Source organism: Lutjanus erythropterus, chromosome 8 (assembly GCF_056507025.1).
Source record: "Lutjanus erythropterus isolate fLutEry1 chromosome 8, fLutEry1.hap2, whole genome shotgun sequence".
Classification (NCBI taxonomy): domain Eukaryota; kingdom Metazoa; phylum Chordata; class Actinopteri; order Lutjaniformes; family Lutjanidae; genus Lutjanus; species Lutjanus erythropterus.
The window spans coordinates 14,337,060-14,362,959 of record NC_139324.1 but is presented as its reverse complement, the minus strand read 5'-3'; the positions used below and the strand labels follow the sequence as shown (position 1 = coordinate 14,362,959).

At 37.9% G+C, this 25,900-nt stretch overlaps 2 protein-coding genes across 2 annotated transcripts; one reads left to right on the top strand and one right to left on the bottom strand.

Annotated features, from left to right (window-relative positions):
- Positions 1–2,906: 2,906 nt before the first annotated feature.
- LOC146322600 (gastrin-releasing peptide receptor-like) lies at positions 2,907–7,358 on the bottom strand. The gene is made up of 3 exons (XM_084724013.1): positions 6,943–7,358; positions 5,011–5,359; positions 2,907–3,598 (listed from the first exon to the last, which is right to left on the bottom strand). The coding sequence occupies exons 1-3, from the start codon at positions 7,356–7,358 to the stop codon at positions 3,284–3,286; spliced, it is 1,080 nt and encodes a 359-aa protein (XP_084580139.1). The 3' UTR covers positions 2,907–3,283.
- Positions 7,359–14,696: 7,338 nt separating this feature from the next.
- LOC146322599 (lanC-like protein 3) lies at positions 14,697–22,430 on the top strand. Its single transcript, XM_084724621.1, has 5 exons — positions 14,697–15,565; positions 16,718–16,841; positions 19,304–19,501; positions 19,588–19,795; positions 20,889–22,430. The coding sequence occupies exons 1-5, from the start codon at positions 15,032–15,034 to the stop codon at positions 21,046–21,048; spliced, it is 1,224 nt and encodes a 407-aa protein (XP_084580747.1). The 5' UTR covers positions 14,697–15,031; the 3' UTR covers positions 21,049–22,430.
- Positions 22,431–25,900: the final 3,470 nt, after the last annotated feature.

Sequence of the window (25,900 nt, the reverse complement as noted above, 5' to 3'; positions counted from 1 at the left end):
TAGGAATTCCACATGATTAATAGTATTGATATGATATTAGTAGTATCTTTTGACAACACTGTTAAAATCGCACCAATATATTTCACAAACGTAAAGGTAGAATGTAGAGGATTTATTAACTGCTGTTTGTAAACGCCCCCCAAAGTCGGCCCCTCCTCCCCTCCCGACTCAACGAATGAGAGAAAGAGCAGAATTTAGAGAGCGAGTGTTATTAGGGATTACAAAGCAGTGAATCACAGAAATAAAACATTGTTTTCTGATTGTTTCATAGCAGCTGCATTCTAAAGCACAAACAGACATGCCTACACCAGTCTGCTTGGCCTGTGTGTGTGTGTGTGTGTGTGTGTGTGTGTGTGTGTGTTTAAATATCTCTGCTGCTTTCACAGACAGAGAGCAGAGGAAAGACTTCACAATGCGGGTGCCGTATTGGCACGAGGCTATATGCATCAGACCGGCAATATGTCTGCCACAGCTGACAAGGCCGTGCCCATTCTGGGAGAAAAGGCCACCTCCAGAGACGGGCAAAAGAGCTGCATGCGGCTCCAGAGTCACAGATTGTAGACACCTATGGGATCCCAGATTTTCTATCCTGCAAAAACAAGGCACTTTGGCAAAGTGCCTTGTTTTTTTCTAAATAGAAAAATCTGGCAATGGAGATGTTTTGGCTTCACTCTTGGGGAGCTCTCTCTCTGTCCATCTCTTTATATGTCAATGGGCTGTGCGTATACACAGCAGTGCTTTGAGCCGAATGCTAACGTTAGAATGCTAACACACTCAGGTGATGAGGGTAACTGACACTTCCAAAGTATCGCCCTTATTTGCTTTATGCTTCAATATCATAAACTTCAGTCAACCTTCTCCTTTCCTGCACTTACATATCCTATTAAGCTTGTCTGCGTTGAAGAGAAAATTTTGAAGGTGGTTAAAAGATGTTGTAGACGAGCTAGCTAACTAGCTTTAATGATAGATGTAGTTTAGCTATTAATTTAACTAGTGTTTTGCTAACATTAGCTAAATTAGGATTTGACTGTGATGCATTTAAAGGTCCACCAGCATTATCTTTTAACCATCTTCAAAAATTGTTTTCAACATAGATGAGCCTAGCGTATAGCAAATCTAAGTTAACAGGAAAGGATGCTGTTAGTGTGTTTTAAAAATTCTTTATATTCAGTTCCCTGCTTTAAAAAAATGTCAGAATTTGCTGCTTTTATCCATTTTATATCTCTAGATGTACTGTTTTTTGAGTTTTTGACTGTTGGTGTGACAAAACCAGGCATTTGAAGACAGCACATTGGGATCTGGGAAATTGTGATTGTGTTTTTTGGACTAAACAACATCAACTATTAATAAAAATAACAAATAGATTAAAAATCATGTTAAACAACAACATAAATAATTGTTAGTTGCAGCCCTAATATTACATCACATATTTAAAAAAACAAAAACAAATAACTCCTGAAATTTATACATGCAGTATATAGAAGTAAAGTCCACCAACACACACACACACACACACACACACACACACACACACACTAAACACATAAAATTTGACCAAAACATTTGACAATTCTAGTAACTTATAATTTAACAAGTCTTCTTATTTGGCCAACAAAATTAAAAGGATATACAGAATAGCATAAGTTACTTTGTACAGTTTAAATATTTTACAGCCATTAAACCCTCACAGAAGAACTTTCTCTTCCATCTCCAGCATTTATCATCTATTTTAATAGTGGCATAGTGCAGATAAAGACATGCACTATGAAGCTAATGTCTAGCTTTGGTTTCCACTGCAAACGACAGTTGATCAAGTAAACTTTTTGTGTCTTTTATAGCCATAAGTGGTACATGTCTGTTTTAAAACAGAGATGAACTCTCTGTGACAGAACCTGTGAGACATCCTGCATCACCCTTATTCCCATGATGAAAGCTAAAAATTATTCAACATTATTTCAAGGTGTTTTATAAAAAGGAAAAAAAACAGTAAACAACAGGTCATATTTTGAAGGTGTTTTACACAGATCGGATTAAACCAGCTGCATTTTGACCTTTTATGTGAAGCCACAGTTCTTATGCTGGAGGTCCGGCTCACATTCAAAGAGATCAAGATCCATTGCAATAAAATGAATAATTCCATGAACAGAATTTAATTTATACCTCAGCTTCACTGAAAAGGTCAGATGCGCAGCAGTCTTTCACTCAGGAGGGTGCATATCTGACAGACTCTTCTCTGTGATACAAATCAATCTGGCAAAGTGTTTTGTTTTTATTCACTGACTTTTCACAGCTGAAAATGACGACCAGACGGGTCATAAACATCCTGTACTTAACTGTACATCAACATCCAGATATTGTCAGGACATATTCATCATAAAGACAATACAAAACACATTTACACCACAGTTCTATAAATTGCACACGATTAATAGTATTGATGCCTTCACCTCTGCACTGTTTTTTTTTTTTTTTTTTGATACAGAGAAGAGACCCTCAGTCTGCTCTGCCTGTGTGTGTGTATATGTGTATAACTGTCTCTGCAGCTCTCACAGACAGAGAGCAGAGGAGAGACTTCACAATGTCGCTATTTGCACCGGGGCTGGAGTAACTTAGCTTGTCAGAGATAAATAAAAGACAAGGTGTCTGCAGCCAACGATGCTATTTGAACCTGGGTGTAAAGAGCCACATTAGCTATTTACACCTGCAGTATTGCTGCTTAAACCGAACCCAGTAGTTTTGTTGCTTAAACTGAACCAAGTATTTTTGTTTCAGAATCTAACCAAGTAGTTTTGTCACCGTAACCTAATCAAGTAGTTTTTTTTTTTTTTTTGCTCAAACCTACCCAAGTGAATTTGTTTCAAAATTTAACCAAATTGCGACTGAGAACAATAATAAAACTGTAAATGCCAGAAACCACATGGAATTTCATAATAGTGCCAAATGCAGTAGGATTCAAACTCCACTCTCCTGTAGGAATTACTAGTACTTAACTCATCCATCCACCTCAGCCTCTTACTAACAATGACTTTGTCGCTCACAGCTAAAATAAGGGGTTTGGGTGTGAATAGCAGAATAGTTGCCGCATGCTTACTTGGGTACAAATAGACACTCTGTAAACAAAATGAGTAAGAAATAATTCAGGAGAGAGATGGCCTGAAAACAACTCTTCTAAATCAGAATTAAACATGCAGTCCTCTGATATCCATGTGGGTAAATATGACCAACATGACTCCAGTCCTGCTGCAGCAGTCACGGGTGTCAGGCAGCTAATGAAAACATGCTTTCAGACGGTGGTTACATTTGTGCTCACACTGTTCTGACTGTACAACCGTCTGGGAGCAGTGCAGCACAGGAGCTGCTTTCTGAAGTGTTTGCTAAAGCTTTTGCTCATCAGGTAGAGAGCAAATGGGTTCACACAGGAGTTGGTGAAGGCCAAAATGCGAGCACACACGCTTGCGATGAAGTGGCCCAGTGAGGTGTCCACCTGGTCGTAGTGGTAGGAGCGGTACAGGTAGATAACGTGACTAGGCAGCCAGCAGAAAGCAAAGAGGCAGACAAACACCAGCACAGTTTTGGCTAGACGCTTTCTGGACTTGATCTGACAGGAGAGAAGAGAGAGAAGTAATCAGTTTCATAAAACAGAGCTGTGCGATAATATGAAATATCTGTGGTGTAATGTGTGGGAATATATGAAAAATAACTGTCTTTGTTATCATTTATTTGTCCTCTTGTTTTTGTTTTATCCACACTAGCACTTTGGCTTGAGAGACTGTTGTTCAGTTGGTCCATCACTTTTATGCAGACTGAAATATCTGAACAACCTTTGGATGGACTGCCCTGGTTTTTTTTTTTTTTTTTTTTTTTTTTACAGATATTCATGGTTTCCAGAGGATGGGTCATAATGACTTTGGTGATCCCCTGATTTTTCATCCAGCACCACCAGCAGTGACAGCTTTGGTTTTCAATGAAATGAAATGCAAATAAATCCTATTATTACATACCTTTGTTCAATACTCAATTCTGATTGTTCAATTAGAGATTCCTAAGGTCTGTTATTTCTGTACAACAGACTGTTCTAGTTGCTGTTGCAGTTCTGATCATAAACTCTGGAGGAGCAATAAAATCATTTTTAAATTAACACAATCATTGTTAAATTAATATTTTGTGTCAAATTGTTGTTTTTTTTAAGTAGCAGCATAATATTAAGGATATTGTATAGCGAGCAGGTCATTATTGCAAAATAATTGCACAGAACTTTGGTAATTCTCTTCTACCTCCATCATCAGGTCAACATTTTAATGAAAAAGAAATATTTCACATATTCAAGTCTTTTAACTTTTTGGGAAATGGTTATTTGCTTTCTTGACTGATACGACTCTGGTGTCCCCATGGTAGCTAAGCATGTAGGTTAATCTATAGCTGGACCTAGCAGCCAGTTAGCTAAATTTAGCTCAAACAATGAGAAACACCTAACCTGACTCAGTCCGAAAGTAACGAAACCAGCACCTCCAAAGCTCACTGATTAGCACTTTGTATCTTGTTTGTGTACTATGTACAAAAACCAGCATGTAAAAACAAACATTTATTGATGTTTTATTGGGGTTATGTGCCGGATTAGTGAGTGAGCAATCGCTAGGCAGATTGCCTAAAGACTCCACCAAATTAATTTCTGCATTCAGATGAAACTTGTGAACTCGTAGTTACAACACAACAGTCGTGAACAGAACGTTGTGAACTTGGAGCTCACAGGAAACTTCCAGTTCACGATGTTGTGAACACAACATGAGAAATGGGTTCATCTTGTAAACACGCTAAAAACAATTCCATTTGAGCCCACCAACTGGTCCTGACCCATAACTGGCAACAAAATATTGTAGTTTTTATGGTTCAGTCTTTGTGCAGATTTAAAGTGTTAATTAGTGAGTTGTTAGTACTATTCTTGGGTGGCTTTCCTTTAGGTAAAAAAAAGATAAAGTTAATCTAAATAAGCAGAGGAGTCCACACTCAGACCTGTCTCTGGAGGTGCAGACTGTGTCCTTCAGCAGGGATGTCCACGGAGCTCCTGACCAGGCTGAGAGCGATAAAGCAGTAGTAGACAGATATGATGAAGAGCGGGATGATGTAGAAGATGAGGAAGGAGGTGGTGGAGTGGATTTTTGGGTGCAGCTCCCCGGCATGGGGGTAGGGTGCACAGGTCACAAATGTCTCGTTGGTGTGGCTGGTGGTGAAGGTGTGCAGGTCAGAGAAGACAGCCTCAGGAACCGCTAGGGTCACAGAGAGGAGCCAGATCGCCCCTGCTCGTACACAGACTCCTGCGGTGGACCTGTGGATGTCCAGTGGCCTGACTATGGCTTTGTACCTGAACAGAGAAGAGACATTTGTTTTGCATCACTACAACTTGACATGATAACAATTTTTGTCATTCACCATATTCACACACCAGTCATTTTCATAGTGTGTGTTTTGTGTGGCAGTAATGATGTCGGTAACATAAGCAAATGGCTGCCATGTGAATACGCTGAATTGTGTGGTGAGACTGTTCATATCAAGACGAGCTCTGATTACCTCATTATAGTTTCTTCATTATGTCTGTTATCAAAAACAACTGCAGAAACATGTTATTTTGTCTTATCACTGGTTTCACTCCACCGCTACTACCCAGGAGTCTGGTTTTATTCTTTTAATGATGGTTTTGATGGCTTATCTCACACGTAGATACAGCAGAAAACATTTAATTAGGCTTTGATTAAACAGCCACAGGTCCTGGATAGGATGAGTTGCAGATCAAAGAATCAGTTCATTAATCACAGCTGGTTTTAAACAATCTTTTGCTCCCAGAAGCTATGAACATTTTTCCAAAGGTCAACACTGCTGAAAATACCTGTGGCTGTTGGCAGCTCCTCCGACCAAAATTTCAGACAATGTATGGCTTTATAAGGTCTGTTATGTTGCTATGGTCACAGGTCTTTAATGTTTTGTGTCAGATTGATTATTTTTTTTTAGTCAGTTGCCATATTATAATTAAGTGTGTCAGGGTCCTGCATCTCCCTGTTAGGGTTTATCTTTCAGTAATGACCTCCTCATTGTACATTAGCCTTACATGCATCATGAATTTGTTTTTCACTATTAACAAATGATATCTTTGTGTGATTCATCCACACTTAATAGATTTTCTGCTTAGGTGGGATAATGCACAGTGAGTGAGTACTGTGAAACAAACCCAGACACCCAGTGTGAAGCAAAATGGTCTTGAACCACCCTGAAGGGCTTCATTTCACAATAATGACTCGCTCCCTGTACATAAAGATGATGTTTGTCATTTTTCTTAAGGGAATACTTAAGTTACTAAGAGCAAACTGTTGGAGATTGACGTTCAAAGGAAATCCTTATGGTGATTTAATGCAAATAGGTTTTTCCTTAAGGCATAAAAAAAATAAGGGAAACCTTAGCCTGAGTGGTTTTATGCAACCAGGCACAGTTTTTCATTCTTGGCAGTATGGAGACCACTTTGAAACAGCATTTGCACCCTGTGCTGAAGAATAGATCAGTAAAGCTTTATTTTTCAGGTCTGCAGTTTTGTAACAGGCCTAATTTTCACAATTTTCCTTGAAAAAAACTTTGATAACCTGGTACTAGTTATAGGGAAAACAACACAGCATTTCTGAGAGTGACTTTGGTTAGAATTCCTGTTTCAATAAAAAATGTACAAAATATAGTAATTTAATACGTAAAGACATGCAATACAAATACTTAAAACTGGGAGACTTTGGTTCCTGTTGGTGGTGGGAATTCTGGGGAAATGTGTATAAAATGATTCAAGAAGTATTGCTGAAGCAATTCATAAAATTTTTGATTCCTCACAGCATCATCCCTGGGGAACTGGAGCAAAAGACAGTTTAAAAGTGTGTAAAAGCATGCACAGACTAAGTGTGTGACACGTACCGGTCTGCGGAGAGCTCAGTGAGGGTGAACACGGAGACTCCCACCGAGGTGAGCTGGATGAACGGGATCAGTTTGCATCCGACGCGACCAAAGAGCCACTCGTCCACCAGGTATCTGCTGGCGTCCACCGGGGCGCAGGTCACCAACAGCAGCACGTCCCCCAGAGCCAGACTGCACAGGAACAAGTTTGGCCCCGTCCGCATGGACTTCACCGACAGACACGTCTTCATTAAAGTCACATTTCCCACCAAACCCACGATGATGATGACTCCGTAAACAGCGGCGATCCCGATACCGGGGAGCCAGATGTTGTAGCGGCTCTGCTCCCCTGTGGAGTCCCAGAATACCCTGGACACATTCAGAGGCAGAACCCTGCTGTCCTCTGGGTTTACATCGAGTGACTCCTCCAGAGACATAGCAGCCTACACAGAGAGGACAGAGGTCTTCAGCAGGAGAGTGTGATGTCTCCTGGTGCCTCACTTTATGCCCTCTTATTGTTGCGTGCGTCATTTAACGCGCAACAGACTCACTGTGGTCAAGATGAAGGTGAAAAAATCTCTGCAGGAAATCTGTTTGAATCCCTCAAACACAGGCTACTGTCTCCCACTTTCATTTACTCCCAAAATAGCTTTAAGACTGTTTAAAATTAACTTAACTCAATGTAACTGTCAAACAGGTAGCACCATAAAGAGTATAGAAATGATCAAGAATTTATACATGACTTCATGTATGAGGAAGGATTATTTCTTTCATGTAGTCTACTTACTATAAGGAATATACGAGAATTAAAAGTATCTCATGCTTGACTTAATGCAATAAAAATATGTGAATGCAACAGCTAACATAACTATTTTTTTTTTTTAACATAATATGATATACAGAATAAACAATAAACCCACAAAGGTTGTTTATACTTGTGAGGATAGGATGGTTTACAGTTTAACAATGAATTACCTACCTTTTAGCCCGGCTTTTAATTGAACTTTATCGCTTTATTTATTTTGTCTGTGTTATCATCATCATCATCATCATCATCATCATCATCATCATCATCATCATTAATATTATTATTATTATTATTATTATTATTATTATTATTATTATTATTATTATTAATTGTTTTTATTATTTGCTATTAGATTATTTGTCTTATTTGAACTTATTTATGTATGTATTTATTGATTGATTTAAAATTGTTGTCTATTTTTAGTTTTTATCCTGCCTCTGGTGTTTCCTCGCTTATGATAGCGTTTCCTCAGTTCCCATATTTTTTTTAAATGAGTGCTGTTCTTATTTTAGTCTTTACCATTACAAAGTCTTTGCTTTATATGTGTGTGTGTGTGTGTGTGTGTGTGTGTGTGTGTGTGTGTGTGTGTGTGTGTGTGTGTGTTTTATTGTTTTTATTGTGTGAAGCACTTTGTGTTACACTCTGTTCACATGAAAAATGCTATATAAATAAAGTCTGATTGATTTTTTGATTGACTAAAAAGACACAAATAGAGCAAAATATGTGTATATTAAAATGCTGCTTAAAAAACAAAACCAATCTGCATTAGTTCTATATAGGCACATAGTGGACAATGTATATGCTGTACTGATACAGACTGAGCTGTGATTGGCCATTATCACGTAATATTCGTCAACTGTTATATCTGCCTGGTCCTGATCAGTCACAGCTGTTCTCATGTATCCTGTAGAATTCCAAGTGTTGTATTTATGACTGATTAATCATTATTCGATACTTGATCATGTTTTTGGCACTTTAAATAAAGTGGTGACCTGCCTGTCTTTTACACTGATAATTAACTAATTAATTGAGATCTGAAATTGCTTCCAAATTTCTTATCTAATTTGCATTAATTGTTTTCTAATACAAAATACCTAAATATACAGAAAGGCCAACTGAATTCATGCTTTTTCATTCGTGAATTCATGACAGTCCATGTGCACTCGCTGTAAAGTCTTTATGTTCACCTTCATTGGATCTGGTTTGGAACTATCACGTCCTCAGTATATATTAGCATCAAAGGGCAAAGCAAAAAAAGCATATCACTTTAGATTATGGCCCGTAAACTCTACAGAATAATTCTGCCCAGTTTATAATGTAATTATTTATAACAACAGTGTACCAAGACAGCACGTAGGCCACTGATACATAAATTTGGGTACAAAGTGACATTTGGAAGTAACAAAGGGCTGGGAACTTTTGCACCATAAATGCATTCCAACTTTCTCTGCTCCTGCCCAACCATATATAGACCCTTTTTAAAAAATAAAAAATCCCTGCCCCTCAGACAGCCTCCACGCTGCTGGTCTTTGTTTTGGCTCTGCTCCGTTTTAGACGCAAGCTGAAATTATCTGAAGTGACAGAAACATGTGCTGATGAAACTGCCCATAGCTTGTCCTGCATTCTATTGACAATGAACTGCACTCTGCATAATAACAAGTAGGTGATTAGAGGGGCGTCTCCACTCCAGGGTGTTCAGGCTAAAAGATTCTCCAGGGTATTTCAGCACATATTTAAAGATTCTGAGAAACACCATATAGTAATTAGTGTGTGTGTGTGTGTTACTGTACTTTAACCTGCTGGGTTTCTATGATTCTATTAAAATATGTGTCATAAATTTCAGGAATTTTATTATTCTATTGTGTGACACAGTCAAATGGGGTTGTGGGTTGATATGAATGAATTGTCCTTAATGTATAATATAGAGATCAGATAGAAACATATTATGCATACTCATATCTCAGGGGCCACATTATGCATTTCATGAGGAGAGGGGTGGACTACTTCTGTCACTAAATGACAGAGAGTGAGGTGTGAAAATGAACATAAACCTTTATGTTTTCACGTCTGCATCTCATACTGCAGACATATAGCAGCATTATTTGATATTCTATATTCATCAGATGCTGCCAATGGGAAAATCGTTTTCTAATATAAATGCAAATTGAGTTGTCTTGTATCAAACCAGTAGATAAGACAGATGAAAATATGCTTGACTGAGCATGACTTCAGCCATTTTAATTTTCTAGACTCTTCTGTTGCCCACATTTGAGAACTTTAGTCAGAATTGCCTAATATGTTTTCAAAGAACAAAATGGCTGCAGAGCAGAGTGGATTTTCCTCCAAATGTGTACAATTAGTTTCCCATGATTTGTAAAAGGCTGAGAGGAAAATGTCCATCAAAGTAAAATGCCTGCTTTTATCTGAACTCACAAACGGGAACACACTACAAAAGCTGATACTGATGCCTCTGCCCGCTATTTCAACAAATAACTTGATGGGCCGCGTTGAACCAAATGGTGTTTTGCAGAACTCTTAGTGCAACTGCAACCATCTGCTCTGCCTTGATGTCTTGCTGACCTCCTCACTATCTCACTCTCCATTATCTTCAGCCTTTGTGCCTTTCCTTTTCAAAATACATACACAGAAAAGTCTTCTTTCAGTTTACTTTTCTTTGCTCCATTTAAGTTTTTGTAGAAAATTTTAATTAGGTCTCTGTTCATGAGATGACCTTTGCTTCCTCATCCATATCTCCTTGGCATTCATCTTCTTTTTTTATCTCTCTCTCTTCACGGGGCAAAGAAAAATTAAAATTAAAATGTGATTCTCTCCCAGCATCTTGACACAGATAACCGTTTGAACCGTCTTGGAAATGGCATGCCATGTAAATACTTTATTCGTTCTTTGAGGGGGAATTCAAGGCAATAGACAATTCAGGTATATGCATGAAAAACTAATACAAATATGAGACAGCTGATACTCGTTACCCAGTTCACGTGTTTGGTTGTTTGAAATAGAGCAACAGACCAGGCCTAAGAGATTTTATGCTTTGGTTGTAAAATCCTCAGGAACTCGCATGTCAATACAGAAAGTCTCACAGAGCAAAAATCAAGTTATTAGTACCTCAAAAATGTTCTAGGGTAGTTTTCTTCAGTAAATCTGAGTAAAATTATATGATGATGGTAACATTATCTCCCTTTTAGCCCTTTCTGCCAATAGTAAGTACTTAACTGATACTGAAACCAGAGTTTCAAAGTGCCTCACAGGTACAAAAAAGTTTAGAAAAAGTGTTTGAATAAAATATTGAATCACAACCAAAACTGTTACAGGATTAGAACAAGTCAGGGCAAAGAAGACTAAATGAAAAGCCTTTGAGAATAACAAAGTTTTCAGATACATTATAACTTGTCCAACTTTCAGATCCTATCTTAACTGTTTCATAACCATCGTAAAGAGTATTAAAACATTGCAGATGAACAGTTCCTGAGTACATATTCATATACTAACTGAAGATATGAAAGAATGTATTATAAAAGCAATCAGAACTCCCCAAAAACTCTGAATAAGCACTCTAAATTTTAGGATAGTTGGCTAACAGAAGAGTTAGCTAGCAGTAGCTAACATACTGATTGCTGACGTGATGGTAGTGTTAGCTAGCTAACAGCAGTTGTGTTGCTAACAGGCGTTGTTGACAATTATTATTATGATTTTCTGACCTGAAGTAAGACAGAGATGAAGTGAGATAAGATAGGAATTCTGAAGTTAGTTAGGATTTAGTTCTGTAATACCATATTGGGAAAAATCTTAATCTTAAAACCTTAGACTCCTATCTTAACCCAAGACCAAGACAAGAAGTTTCTTGTCTGAAGTTACAGTGTATCGTCAGGGAAGGGAAATTTCTTCTTGGTGGACCTGCTAACAAATCGTAGACATCTGAATTGTGAAAAGTAGCCTTGGTATTAAATATTTGTAAGAGGTCGCACCTCTGATCTTTAACAGTGGTGGACAGTAACGAAGTTCATTTACTTGAGTACTGTACTTAAATACATTTTTTGAGTATCTGAGTATTGAGTAGCAGAGTGGTTCTACAAGCAGGTCAGTGCATCATTAGATATTTTCAGAGAGTTACAAGCTTCTGTAAATGCATCATGAAAACAATACAGCATGTATTGATATTAGAAAATGTACTTTGTAATTTGTACTTTTGAATACTTAAGTATTTTTAAAACCAAGTACTCTAGTACTTTAACTCAAGTAAAATTTTGACTGAGCAACTTTCACTTGTAGTTGAGTAATATTTGACCAGGAGTATCTATAATTTGACTCAAGTACTGGGGATGAGTACTTTGTCCACCACTGATCTTTAATATTGTGTTGTACTTGTAACATCATCAGCAACATCAGCTGCAGCGCTGCCTTCAGCACCACGGACAGCAGCCGGCTCAGCCTGCAGGCATCTGTCGCCACCTGCTGGTGAAGATACTGAACTGAAAACAAACTAAATAAATAAATAAGTGAGACAGTTGCCACTTCGATTTCTTGGAACCATGAATCGTTGTTGCAGTAGCACAGTGGGGCTTCAGACAGAGGTAAACAGACAAACAACACAAAAAATTACATTAATTATGAAAATGAATAATAGTTGTTGGACATGCGAGTGTGATTGCTGACAAACTGTAGTGTATTCTACCTGGATCTTAATAAGTATCACTGGTAACACGTGTTTATCTGCTAATTTATATCAACATGGCTGCCAGGAAAAAAAGGTGTATTTGATTAAACACTAACATGCAGAAAATAGCTACACACAGTGATGAAGGTCTTTAAACTAGGTTTTGAAACAGGGCCAAAGTTGAGAAAATATGGCAGGACCTGCATATCATCTCAGCTGGTATTAGTGGTACATATTCCCACTTTCTAAATAATTATAAGAGTTTAAAAAAATGATAGTGATATTCTGTCCAGTATGAATATACAGAATATAGAATATATAAATATATTTTCTGAAAAGATCCTTCAGATGTGGTTGTCAAACACTTGTGACAAAGATATGTAATGGAGGCAGGATGTTTTACAGTTTTTTCTTTGTTTTGTTTTGTTTTTTATTGAGGTTCTGGTAGCAGTTGTTTCAGTTCAGGATACATACAAAACCAATTTTCTCATAATTTCTGAACTTTAAACTTTAACAAAACACTATAACAAAGCCACAGACTCACAAACACATTACCAAACAAAAAAGACAGCCATAAAATTAAATGTAAACACACACACACACACACACACACACACACACACACACACACACACACACACACACACACACACACAGATCAACATAATTGTATCCAAAGTACATGGATATGCTGTAGTCAATTCACATGCTGTCAGGTAGGTAGAATAAAGTTCAGTCCACTGGGGTCCATCATGTCCATGACCAGCTGCCATGTCTTAATAAATCCCTCAGGTTGTCTCTTTCATTTCTCTCCAAAACTTTTGTATCTCAATACATTTCCAAAGCATATGTGCCTAATTCTGAATGACATTTAGGACATTTAGTAGAGCCCAGATCAAACTTGCCCCTCAGTAATGGTGTACAGTCTGGTCTGTGTATAATTTTAAATGGTCTCGTTCTGTCAGTGTTTGAGCTAGTGAGTGTATTTTCTATAACTGATAACCACATATTTTCTTCTATCCAGCATTCCAAATCAATCTGCCACTGTTTTCAGATGTGCTCTGTAGAATAATTAGAATTTAGACCAAAGGCTCAATAAACATAAGAAATTTTTTTGTTTGTTTTGTTTGAATTGTTTTGTTTTTTTTGGTATGGGTTGTTTAAGAATGTCTTCTAAAAAGACTCATTTGGAGTGTGTATTTTTTGTTATAATGTCTTAGGATGTTTTACAGCTTAACAATACACTTTACTGTCCATAATAACATCAAATCACATGAACATTCATCAGTATCTTGAATAATTATAAATAACTATAACTTTAAAAAAAGAGCAAAATATTAAACCAGACTCAATAAAAGGCATTAGATATACATAACATGCTGCCCATAAACTGCCAAAAAAAAAAAAATCTGCATTATGTTCTTAAAAATTAATGTTTTCCTGTAGTCACATACTGGATAACATATATGCAGATATCGATATGGACCAATATAGCCTTGTAAACCAGATGTCCCATTTTATGTGGGACTATGCAGCATTTTTATCTATTGTCCCATGTCCCACATAATGAGACCAAGACAGGAAAGACTGTTATAACAGGGCTGTTTGATGTCAATCAAACTGCACACACATAGCTGAAGTACAGTTACAGTTCACTGTCTTTATTACCTTGTGCCCACAGTGAAAATTGTGAGTCACTTCAAAAACACGAGCTATGCAGCTTTAAGTGGAGTAAGATGGAAACCACAGAGAAAAGGAAATGCAACTGGGACTGGAAAACAACACATCTATTACAGAATCACCCAGAGGGCAAAACATGAAAGGGGTAGTTCACCCAATTCAGAATTTAGAATTCAGTCATTATCTACTCACCTTCATGTCGACTGAAGGTCGAATTCAGTTTTTTAGTCCACAAAATACAACCAGGGTTCCACAGGAAAATGGTGATGCAGAATTTTCTCAATAATGTAACTGAATGGTGGGCAGTTTTCAAACGGAAAAAACAACTGAAAAAACAGAACAAAACAAAGAAACATAATGTAATCCAAGTCCCCACATGTGCAACACGTTTTCCTGTGAAACTCCACAAGTGTTTCGTGGACTAAAAAACTGGTTTTCTGGGATCATCTCACCACAGATGTAGCTGTGATAGACCTATGTCAGGCTAATTATGACAAACCTTTCAGGGTCCCCCTGGACACTGGAGTCCTGCAGTTGATGCTCAGATTTTCCATGTGGTAACCCAGCCTGTTAATAACAAACATACATGACCATGCATAGATAGTGAGCACTTCTTTTATTAAATATATCTTGCTGGTTAAACTTTTGTGCTTTTACTTTTCATACTGTGGTATTAGTCGTATACTTTTACTTAGGAAAAGGATGTGAACTCCTCTCCTCTTGTCAGCAGACATCAGAAGTTACATTGTGCGTGTCACTGTAGTCAGGATGCAGGTCCCATCAGCCAATATGAGGCTGAACCATCACTGTTGACGTCCAATCAGCTGAGGGCTGATGGGATTGGCTGAGCGATCAAAGTGTTGTTTCCTCTCGCATCCTTGGATACCTGAAGCAGCAGGCGGACAAATCTGTGGTGTGACCGTGGGCCTCTCCGTGTCTGTCGATCGGTGATGGAAAACACCCGCTGCTTTGCAAACCGCTTTTCTGACTACAAAGGTGCTCTGCTGCCGGACCAGGGCGTCCAGGCCATCGTACCCGCCGTGGTCGCCACCGTGGACAAAGTCCTGAAGAAGGTTCCCATCGACATCAGCGACTGCGACGGAGGACTGTACGATGGGCCGGCCGGGGTGGCTTACATGCTGTATCACGTCAGCGAGTGTCCGCTCTTCTCCGAGCACCGGGACGTCTACCTGAAGACGGCCAAGCAGATGATCGACGTGTCGGTCAGATACGTGGACGCGGAGCCGGACAAAAATATGCGGGCCGCCTTCCTGCTCGGTGGGGCGGGGATCTATGCCGTGGCCGCGATGATATACAAATCCCTGGGCTTGGCTGATTTCGTTAAGCCGCTGACCAAATTTCGTAACCTGTGGGAGGTGTGTGCGCCAATCAATTTTCTGGAGTGCGGCTCGGATGAGCTGTTTGTGGGGCGGGCTGGATATCTGTGCGCCGCCCTGGTCCTCAAACAAAAGCTGGGAATAGAGGTGAGCTCCTAAACAAGACAATGGCACACTGTCAGTGACCTATTTTACCTAAACTTCAACTCTGATCACTTCTTAGCACTCAAAGATAGTTCTTGTTATACAACTCTGTGTTGTAAAATGACAAATAAATGAACAATGAAACAACAACCAGCTCTAATGAACGTTTTCTGATCCTTTGAAAGGTGTGTTAACACCAGACCTAGTGTTTGTACAAATCTGGTAGAGTAATGGTAATATTTAATCTATTGATTCTAAACATCCGAAAATAGTGAGTTTCCCAGAGGTCACTGGTTTGTCATAGCTAGAGCCAAACAGATATAGGCCTACTGGTCCACAAATACTATCAGCTGATATTGGCCTATCACAACTGTATCAGTTTACATCAGTATTGAAATATCCTATTACATATCTTTGTCTATGATTTACTTTGTGTGTGTATAGGTGTGTATCACTGACTTGTATATCTTTTATATGGAAGAGGACTAGGACCACATATGAAACAATTGAGGTCTGAGTTTAAAGTCATAATTCTGAGAATTAAGACAGATTTCCAAGAATAAAAAAAGAATTATGAAATTAAAGACTGAATTCTGAGATTAGTCAGAAATCTGAGTTCAATCTCAAAGTTGGAATCCTGAGATTAAATCCAAATTCTAAAAAATAAAATCAGAATTCTGAGTTCAATCTTAGAATTCTGAGAATAAAGTCAGAATTCAAAGAACAAAGCCAGGGTTCTGAGTTTAATGTCAAAGTCAGAAGTCTGAGAATAAAGTCAGAATTCTGAGCCTAACATGTAATTCAGAACTCTGAGATTGAACTCGGAATTTTGAGTTTTATATCAAAGTGAGAATTATGAGATTAAAGACCAAATTCTGACAATGAAGTTCAAAAATTATGAGAATAAAGTCAGAAATCTGACCTGAATCTCAAAATCAGAATTCCAAGATTACATACAATTTCTGAGAATAAATCTTTAAACTATAAAGTCTGAATTCTGAGGAAAAAAGTCCAAATTCCATGTTCAATCTTAGAATTCTGACTTAAAACTCAGAACTCAAATTCATTTTTCACATTTGGCCCTAACTCCCTTCTGTACTTATACCTGTATTTCCAGTTATGAGTAACTTTGCAAATAACTCTTTTATTCTGCAGATTCTGAGCAAGGATCAAATCAAATCTATTTGTCAGGCCATCATCGAGTCAGGAAGACAGTACGCCAGGAGGAAGAGAAAGCCTTTCCCCCTCATGTACTCCTATTATGGAACAGAGTATCTTGGTAAGAACTCCAAATCTGAACAAAGTTAATGAAATGATATAGAAGTATTTAACCCTCCTGTAAGTTGAAATGTCTGTCTTTGTTGCTGGTAGACTTTGTCAGCTCAAGTGTTCATTACAATTTAGGAATTAAGATGTAGTTTAAATCTTCCTTTCAGAGCCGCTGTCCTCTGACTAAAGGAGGACCTTCTGTTACCACAGTGACGATATGCAGACACAGGAAGACTTTAGAGATGGTTTCAGATGTAGGGCTGGTGTTTCAATATGTGTAAAGCTAACTCTCCTTTCCTTGATTGCATCGGATGAAGACAGCTGTGAGGGTTGGCGAGCCTCAGTAACTTTCCCACCAACACAGAGTTCATAGTAAGCATAGCCCTGCTGGTCACTTCTGCATGGAAACAGTGAGATCTTGGAGAATGACGAGGAGGTGGAATAAATAACACTTTTAAAAGTACTCATACCACACCTGGCTAAAGGTGCTGCATGCGTTACAGTGTGGTCTTTCTCAGAGATTTGCTCATGGAGGGGGTTCTCACTTGATTTGCTCGACAATCAATAAGCTGCGAATAAAAAGGGAATTCACAGACACTGGCTGTCCCACCTCAGCGAGCTGTGTTTTCCCTGCATGTATCCAGCATTACCCCGGAAGACTTGGCCCAATATCCCAATGAATTGTGTCTGTTTTTGAGGATTCTGCACCCGATTATTTACATCCAAAGCCAGCGTCTGGATGGTGGATTGATTTGTAGCACATTACAGATTAAATTAAAGTTTGTGTTTGTTTTTAGCACAACTGTGATCTTTCCTGAACAGCAATAAGGTTCAGGAGTAATAAATAAGCATAAATTATATTTTCCAAAATATCAAACATTTCCTTTAACCATAATAAACCATAATTTATTTGCTATCATCATGATCTTTCCCTAACCTTAAAGGGTAACTACAATATTTTTCAACCTTGGCCCTGTTTTCCCATGTTTTTGTGTTTAAGTGACTGAAAGTGACAACAATTTTTCAAAGGATCACTACAAACCTGTTTGTTCAAGAGCAAGATTATTTTTGTTCAGGTAAAAACAGCTGATTTATCTCTGTTGCCACCAGACTCCATTTACAGAAGCAATAAAACTCACTTCATTCAAACTCAGCAGAAACAAAATAAAACTTATCAAAACTGTCTTGGTTCACATTTCCAATTCTCCAACAATTGCAAACTCTGGTCGGTTCAAAATAAAGCCTTTATTCACCACATAAGATGTGTGTAGAGGCGTGTTTTACAATGATAAAATTACTGTTTTTGTAAAAGGATTCTGGTTGTTTTGGTGAGAGTGATAAATCGTCTGTTCTGGTTAAACAAAAAGGATTTTACACTTCAACAAAAGGTGTTTTTCTGTAGGGATCCTTCCTATAATGTTCTCAGTCACTTCAAATAACAATCTGAGTCTGTCAGTGGTAAAACGTGCACTTTTAGGGGGTATACTTTGGATAGTAGAAGAAATTTCCCATAAGGATTACACTGCAGCCTTTCAGCTGCAGCAGTCTCACTCAATACTGAACCATTTTCAAAAACTGACGACTCTATTTGTCACTTAAACACAAAAACATGGCAACATATGGTCCACATTGAAAAATACTGACGAGTTACATGGAGCCATTCTGTAGCTGCCTTTCAGAAGTTTTGTAAAAAGTGAGAATTTTAAAAACATTGGCAATGGATATAAAACATTTTCACGTTCTACACAATTTGCAGAATGCTCCAATGTCGACTTTCTTGTCTGGGGCTAGGTTTGCAAAACTGTAAATAGCTACTTTTATTTTCTCAACTTTATTGTTTACAAAATTTACATGATATATTTTTTTATTATTATATTTACTTTATATATGTACTTTATTTTCTCAACTTTTTTTCTGCATTTTCAGATGGAAGCATGTAACTTGATCACTCTCAAGGATTAGATGAATATCTTGACTATGAAACCTCAAGATTAATACATTTTTTTTATTTGAAGTATTTTCAGATAATATGAAGCTTAATTACTTTAAATTTTGTGATAGTTCTCGCATCATTTTAATGATTTGATATACAATTCATAATTATAGTTGTGCACGCATCTTTTGGTGGAAAATGTATCCTGACAGAGTGGTCTGTGGTCTTGAAGGGCTCCTTATGTACTTGACAGAAGCTGTTCTGTCATCAAGTTTAGGCTACTAGCCTTAGAAAACAAACCATTTACTGTCAAACAAAACTGTCAAGTATGTACAGTGGGCTACAGTTTAGAAGATAAGAAGCAAAAGAAAAAAAAAATCACATCCTCCAGTAGTAGTAGTTTGTGAATGTTTGTGCTTGAATGCTTCGGGTTGTGTCTCTCGGTCTGTCTGTCTGTCTGTGTGCCTGGCATGCTGCTTCCCTGCATGCCTGGTTTGCTGAGTGCATGTGTGATCCTTCGCACGCCCCCCTCCTGTCAGGTGCAGCCCACGGTCTTTCATCAGTGCTGCAGATGCTGCTGAGCTACCAGGACATGCTCAGCGGGACGGAGAAGGACCTGGTGTGGCAGAGTGTCGACTTCCTCATGAACCAGGAGCAGAACTGTAACTGGCCCGCAGAGCTGGGTGCCATCATTGAGAGAGAGAATGAGCTGGTGCACTGGTGCCACGGAGCCCCAGGTACACTCATCACACAAGTGTTCATACTTTATCTTAGTTATTGTTTCCACTGTTAAATGAATCTGTGTCTTCATCTCCTCATACAGGTGTGGCATATCTGTTTGCGAAAGCCTACCTGATCAATAAGAAACCCCAGTATCTGGACACATGTATCCGTAGTGGGGAGCTTGTGTGGCAGAAAGGCCTACTGAAGAAGGGACCTGGGATTTGTCATGGAGTTGCCGGAAGTGCTTACGTCTTTCTCCTGCTTTATCGGCTCACAGGCAACTCAAAATACATCTACCGTGCTCAGAGGCAAGAAATCCCTCCTACTGTTTCCCTCGGGGCAGTAGATTTTAAAAATATTGAGGTCAAAGAGTGCAAGGACCACCACTGAAACCCACCCCAAGTTGAAATGTGAAACTAGCCACCACATCAGTATTTAGCCACATGGCTGCATGGCTCTAGAGGTGGCCGTTTTGTTCAGTCAGTCCACCACTTTGGTCCAGACTTAAATATCTCAACAGTGTTAGGAAAACTTCATTAAAGCTGTATTTTAGCAAATAAACTAGCTACTTTACAAAGAAAAGTAGTTAAAGTATATCTTAACTGCTTAAAAACTACTTGAAATTAGTTTGTCAAACTAAAACTACTTTAACTTTGTAAACACCACAGAACTACTGCAAATTGTAGTTAAACTAGTAATTGAGCTACATGTAGTTAACTACACCTAAGTACACCTGTAACCAAACACATGCCTGATGGATTGATTGGATGAATGCTACTTACTTTGGCGATCTGAGGTTCACATTTTTTAACTGAAATGTTTCAACAAATATTTGATGGATTGCTTTGCAGTTTGATAAACACATCCATGGCTCTCTTAGAAATTTATTAAGAATTGTTTAACTCTTATCATGCCAGTTAAGTAAAACGGTCAACACGATACACATTTCATCAGCTTTCATCAGCATGTTAACAGCATCATTTTGACCATGTTAGCATGCTTATGTTAGAATCAGAATCCGAAACTGTTTTCATTTCCAAGTAGGTTTTATCATTTCCAATGAATTTGCTGTGACACGTTGGTGCATACAAACATGGTACTAGAAATATAAATAAAGATTAAGGTGAGTGCTGTCGGAAAAACTGCATAAACAGCATTTAGCTCAAAGCAGCACTGTGCCTCAGTGCAGCCTCTCAGGGCTGTTAGCGTGGCAAACACAAACAGACAAAGAACATTACACTCAGACTTAAATGACCCATCATGCAGAATTCTTCTCAGACCCCTTAAAGAAGTCGTCAGTAGTTAAGTAGCTACAGCCCTGCCTCCCCATCTGCTGTAATCTACTCATTTAAAATGTCAATTTCCATTAATGTTTCTCCGCTCTCCTCCTTTCCCCCAAAGGTTCGCAGAGTTCATCTTCACTGAGGAGTTTAAGACGGGCTCCCACTCAGTGACCAGTGTCTGCAGCCTGTTTGAAGGCCTGTCGGGGACGATTTGTTTCCTGGTGGACCTCCTGCAGCCGGACCAGTCGGAGTTCCCTCTGTTTAGTGTCTTTGTGTGAATGGACCTGGGCGGGTTATTGCTTGTCGATGACCTGAACAAACATCACTCCTTCCCTCTGAAATCCCTCAAGAGCTGGATTGGTAGAAGCAGCGCGACCCTTAAGAGCGTGGATTGACACTGTGAGCAGAGCGGGAGTGGAGGGATGGATGGTATTTGTTTGGGATTTAGAAAGTCCTGTTTGAGTACAGTTACAGTAGGATGGTCTAGATTTGTGTCTGTGCTGAAGTGGATGTTCAGCTTCTAGGCTTTACCAGTCATTCCACTTACTGTAACATTGCCCATTTCAATTTACAATGTAGTGAATCACACTAAAGCAGAGGTTTTCAGACTGACTTTGAAAGCTAAAGTATTGGCAGTTTTGAAAAGTGGTACTGCTAGTACATTGTTTGAAATTGCAGTATATTTAACAAAGATACTGCTCTCAGGTTTAGAAAGACACATGCACGTATACCATTGACAGCTAAAACAAATGGCAATCACTTCCAAGTCACGCAAAAGAAAAAGAAAAGAGTAAATGTCACATAAATGCCTTTAAAATTTTTCTACCGCTCCACCAGCTGAGTGTCACATATCGCAGACCTTTGAGTTGATGTCTTTAGGATGCGTAATTTCTCAAATTAATGTTGTCGCAATCTTTAATGATGGGTTTAATTGAGGGATTTTGATACTGAATCATTAAAGCTGGGTAGAGAGGCACAACTAACAGATGCTATCAGAGAAATAATTAGATTATTGTCCTACTAATAGTCTCACTTTGTTTGCACTGTGCAATATTGCTGACTCACCTGTGTGAAACAAGGTTTTACTGTGTGTAGCAGAGTGACAGATGTTTGTATATTTGATGTTTCAAACTGTGTACTCTATGGGGATATTTGAAATGTTCAATATGTTGTGATTTGTTCAGACTTTTACCCTGTGTAAAAAACAAACACTGAGTATGTTAGACTGTAGGTTTGTGATAAGACGGAGAACAAAAGAGTAAAATACGTCATCAGTGTGAGAATTTAATTTTCCTTCCAATGCAGTCTGTTCAAGATGCTACCTAGTTATGTTAATTACAGATTTGGTTAAATAAATGTGATAATGGGGCCTTAAAAACAAATTTCTCGCATTTGAATATGATCAGATCTCTCAGAATAGAAACGATTGACAACATTGGAAAGTGAAAATACTTTGGGCAGTGTTTTGGACTTGTGGTACAAGTTGGTAAAAAGGTGACTTATAGCAAACCAAAGCAGGTTCCCAATGCTAACTGTGCCTGTTGTGGAATATTTATAAGTTGTGTTTGTGTGTGTGCTGTTTTTGCAGTTGCAATCCAAGCTGTCCACAACAAAGTCTAAAGGGTCATTGTTATTAATAAAGTGTCCAGATGAAAAACTATTGCTATTGGGTTTTTGTTTTTGTTTTTGTTTTTTTGCACTTTGAGCACCACAACCTGAGTACCATCCAGTGGTGGACAGTAACGAAGTACATTTACTTGAGTACTGTACTTAAATACATTTTTTGAGTATCTGTACTTTACTTGAGTATTTGTTTTTTTGGAAACTTATGACTTTCACTCCACTACATTTCAAAGACAAATATTGTACTTTTGACTCCACTACATTTCTAGGAAGGTTGTTGTTACTTTTTGACTGAGCACATCGTTGAAGTCAGCTGTTGCTGTTTTTTCTTTTCTTAAATGCAATTGGTCACCTGCTGTGTTCCTCACAGAAAGAAACCAATCACAGTAGCTCCTCTCAAGTGGGATTGATGTAAAAGCAGAAATACGTCCAGGCGCACTAACAAGCACAAGCAAGCTCTCCCTCTTTCATTCAAACAAAAAGCGGAAATGGTGACGGCAGGAGAAAGACAAAATTAAACCTCAAGATGTTATTATAATTATTCATTAATCCAGGTAGTTTTTAAAGTTGAATTGTTTTAATCGGGGTGAAAAATACCACATAATTCATGTATATACTGCCTCTGAAGACAGAAAGAAATCTCAGTTATTTAACAGACTTGGAGAACTCCTTACAGTTATCTTCAATCTGCTTTTATGCAGTGATTTTAATACAGTTACATCAGAAAATGACAATAACTGTCCTTTTTGTTTTTGATTGTATTTCTCTGTTGAAGTTTTTATAGGTGTTTCTACAGACTTTGTGTAGCAGAGTGGTTCTACTGCAGGTCAGTGCATCATTAGATGGTTTCAGAGAGTTACAAGCTTCTGTAAATGCATCATGAAAACAATACAGCATGTACTGATATTAGAAAATGTACTTTGTAATTTGTACTTTTGAATACTTAAGTATTTTTAAAAACATGTACTTTTGAATACTTAAGTATTTTTAAAACTAAGTACTCTAGTACTTTAACTCAAGTAAAATTTTGACTGAGCAACTTTCACTTGTAGTTGAGTAATATTTGACCAGGAGTATCTATACTTTGACTCAAGTACTGGGGTTGAGTACTTTGTCCACCACTGCTTGTATCTAAAATCCCTACATATTTAAGATTTTTAAAGGCCTAAAATTTAAATTTTTAAATCTAAGTCTGTGCAAAAAAAAGAAAAAAAGAAAGAAAAGCCCTGTTATTGAAGGGCACAGATGATGACATCAGTCATGTCTGTTGGAGAACTAGCTCAGTCCATATCATCTTCTCAACCTCTATTTATAAACTTCTGGACCAGTGACATCATCATGACATCACAGGAGAAGCTTATAGCCAGCCAATAGGAATCCAGCTGTGACATCATCGATGATGTCCAAATATGGTAAGTCACATGATCTGAACTGTGACATCATCACTGATCTCACAGAACTTTAGAAAAAAAATCAGATCAGTTACATCAGTCCACATGTACAAATCTGATTTTGTGGACCTCAGAACACACAAAGTCTTGAGGACCCCCTGTGATTTCTGGCGCCCCCTAAGGTGGGCCTGGACCCCAGGTTGACAACCAATGACTTACATCATCAGTGACGTAAAGCCACAGGTTTTATGGCAGTCCTATCTGAATTATATTGGACCTGACCTCTCCTCCACAACAAGTGAATAATTTTAAGATGTGACTGAATGTTATTTATGACCTTGTATTTAAAATCCCTACGTATTTTAGATTTTTAAAGGCCTAAAATTTAAATTTTTAAATCTAAGTCTGTGCAAAAAGAAAAAAAAAGAAAAGAAAAGCCCTGTTATTGAAGGGCACAGATGATGACATCAGTCATGTCTGTTGGAGAACTAGCTCAGTCCATATCATCTTCTCAGCCTCTATTTATAAACTTCTGGACCAGTGACATCATCATGACATCACAGGAGAAGCTTATAGCCAGCCAATAGGAATCCAGCTGTGACATCATCGATGATGTCCAAATATGGTAAGTCACATGATCTGAACTGTGACATCATCACTGATCTCACAGAACTTTAGAAAAAAGAAGAAAGAAATCTCAGTTATTTAACAGACTTGGAGAACTCCTCACAGTTAACTTCAATCTGCTTTTATGCAGTGATTTTAATACAGTTACATCAGAAAATGACAATAGCTGTCCTTTTTGTTTTTACAAGCTTCTGTAAATGCATCATGAAAACAATACAGCATGTATTGATATTAGAAAATGTACTTTGTAATTTGTACTTTTGAATACTTAAGTAATTTTAAAAACATGTACTTTTGAATACTTAAGTATTTTTAAAACTAAGTACTCTAGTACTTTAACTCAAGTAAAATTCTGACCGAGCAACTTTCACTTGTAGTTGAGTAATATTTGACCAGGAGTATCTATACTTTGACTCAAGTATTGGGGTTGAGTACTTTGTCCACCACTGGTGCCATCTAGTTCTATTATATTTGAGAAAAGACAGACATCTCTATGACTGATATTTCCAAAACTCAGCAGCTTACACCAAAACTCTGTAGATGGATAAGTAGCACTACAAGAGGAAAATATGTATTTTGGAGTGAACTGTCCCTTTAAGTATGAAATTTACCCAAGCCCTGTTTCCTTCTACAACCTTGATTCCAAAAAAGTTGAGATGCCGTGTAAAACCTAAATAAATAGAGAGTGCAATAATTTGTAAATCCTTTCCAATTTATATTTAGTTTAAGACAATTCAAAGAAAAGATATTTAATGTTCAACCTGATAAAATGTGTTGTTGGTTTTTTTTTTATAAATATACACTCATTCTGAATTTGGTGGCTGCAAATTGTTTCAGAAAAGTTGGGATAGGGGCAACCGCTTTCACCACTTTGTGAAACACTGGGCAAATTGTCCAAAGGTTTAGTATGGACAAATCCTGCACGTAAGAGGCAAGGGCCAAAAACCAACACTGAATGCTGGTGACCTTTGACCTTTTAGGCAGCACTGCAGGGGGTGGGGGGGTCATAGCTAACTTTAATTTCACTTTCAAAATGAGTGTCCTCAGTTCCCAAATGCTTACTAAGTCTTGTTAAAAGACAAGATGATGAAGCACCAAATTGTTTGGACATCAAATCCAGAATGAGTGTAAACTTACAGATTTTATCAGTTTGTCATTATACTGTATTCAGCTGAACAGAGGTTAAAAAGGATTTGCCAGTCACTGCATTGTTTTTATTTTTTTATTTATGTTTTACACAGCCTGACATTTTTGGAAACACGGTTGTATACATTTTCATACATACATACATACATACATACATACATACATATATATGTGTGTTCTTTGGCAAACATGTATATACAAACAATAAATAATACTGGTGCAAATGACAAATAGAGGGACATAATAGATATGTCAGAAGATAATATCATAAACATATAGCCAAAAATAAATGAAAATTGAATAAATAAATAAAAGCAAAAAAGGTGCTGTTTACTCTGGTGAC

What these genes read in the sequence shown, in the direction of transcription:
- LOC146322599 (XM_084724621.1), top strand. Translation starts at nt 15,032, where the DNA reads ATGGAAAACACCCGCTGCTTTGCAAACCGCTTTTCTGACTACAAAGGT. An exon ending in AACAAAAGCTGGGAATAGAG is followed by an intron (nt 15,566 to 16,717) that starts GTGAGCTCCTAA and finishes TTTATTCTGCAG; the next exon opens with ATTCTGAGCAAGGATCAAAT. An exon ending in TTATGGAACAGAGTATCTTG is followed by an intron (nt 16,842 to 19,303) that starts GTAAGAACTCCA and finishes CCCTCCTGTCAG; the next exon opens with GTGCAGCCCACGGTCTTTCA.
- LOC146322600 (XM_084724013.1), bottom strand. Translation starts at nt 7,358, where the DNA reads ATGTCTCTGGAGGAGTCACTCGATGTAAACCCAGAGGACAGCAGGGTT. An exon ending in ACTGAGCTCTCCGCAGACCG is followed by an intron (nt 5,360 to 6,942) that starts GTACGTGTCACA and finishes TTCTCTGTTCAG; the next exon opens with GTACAAAGCCATAGTCAGGC. An exon ending in GTCTGCACCTCCAGAGACAG is followed by an intron (nt 3,599 to 5,010) that starts GTCTGAGTGTGG and finishes CTCTCCTGTCAG; the next exon opens with ATCAAGTCCAGAAAGCGTCT.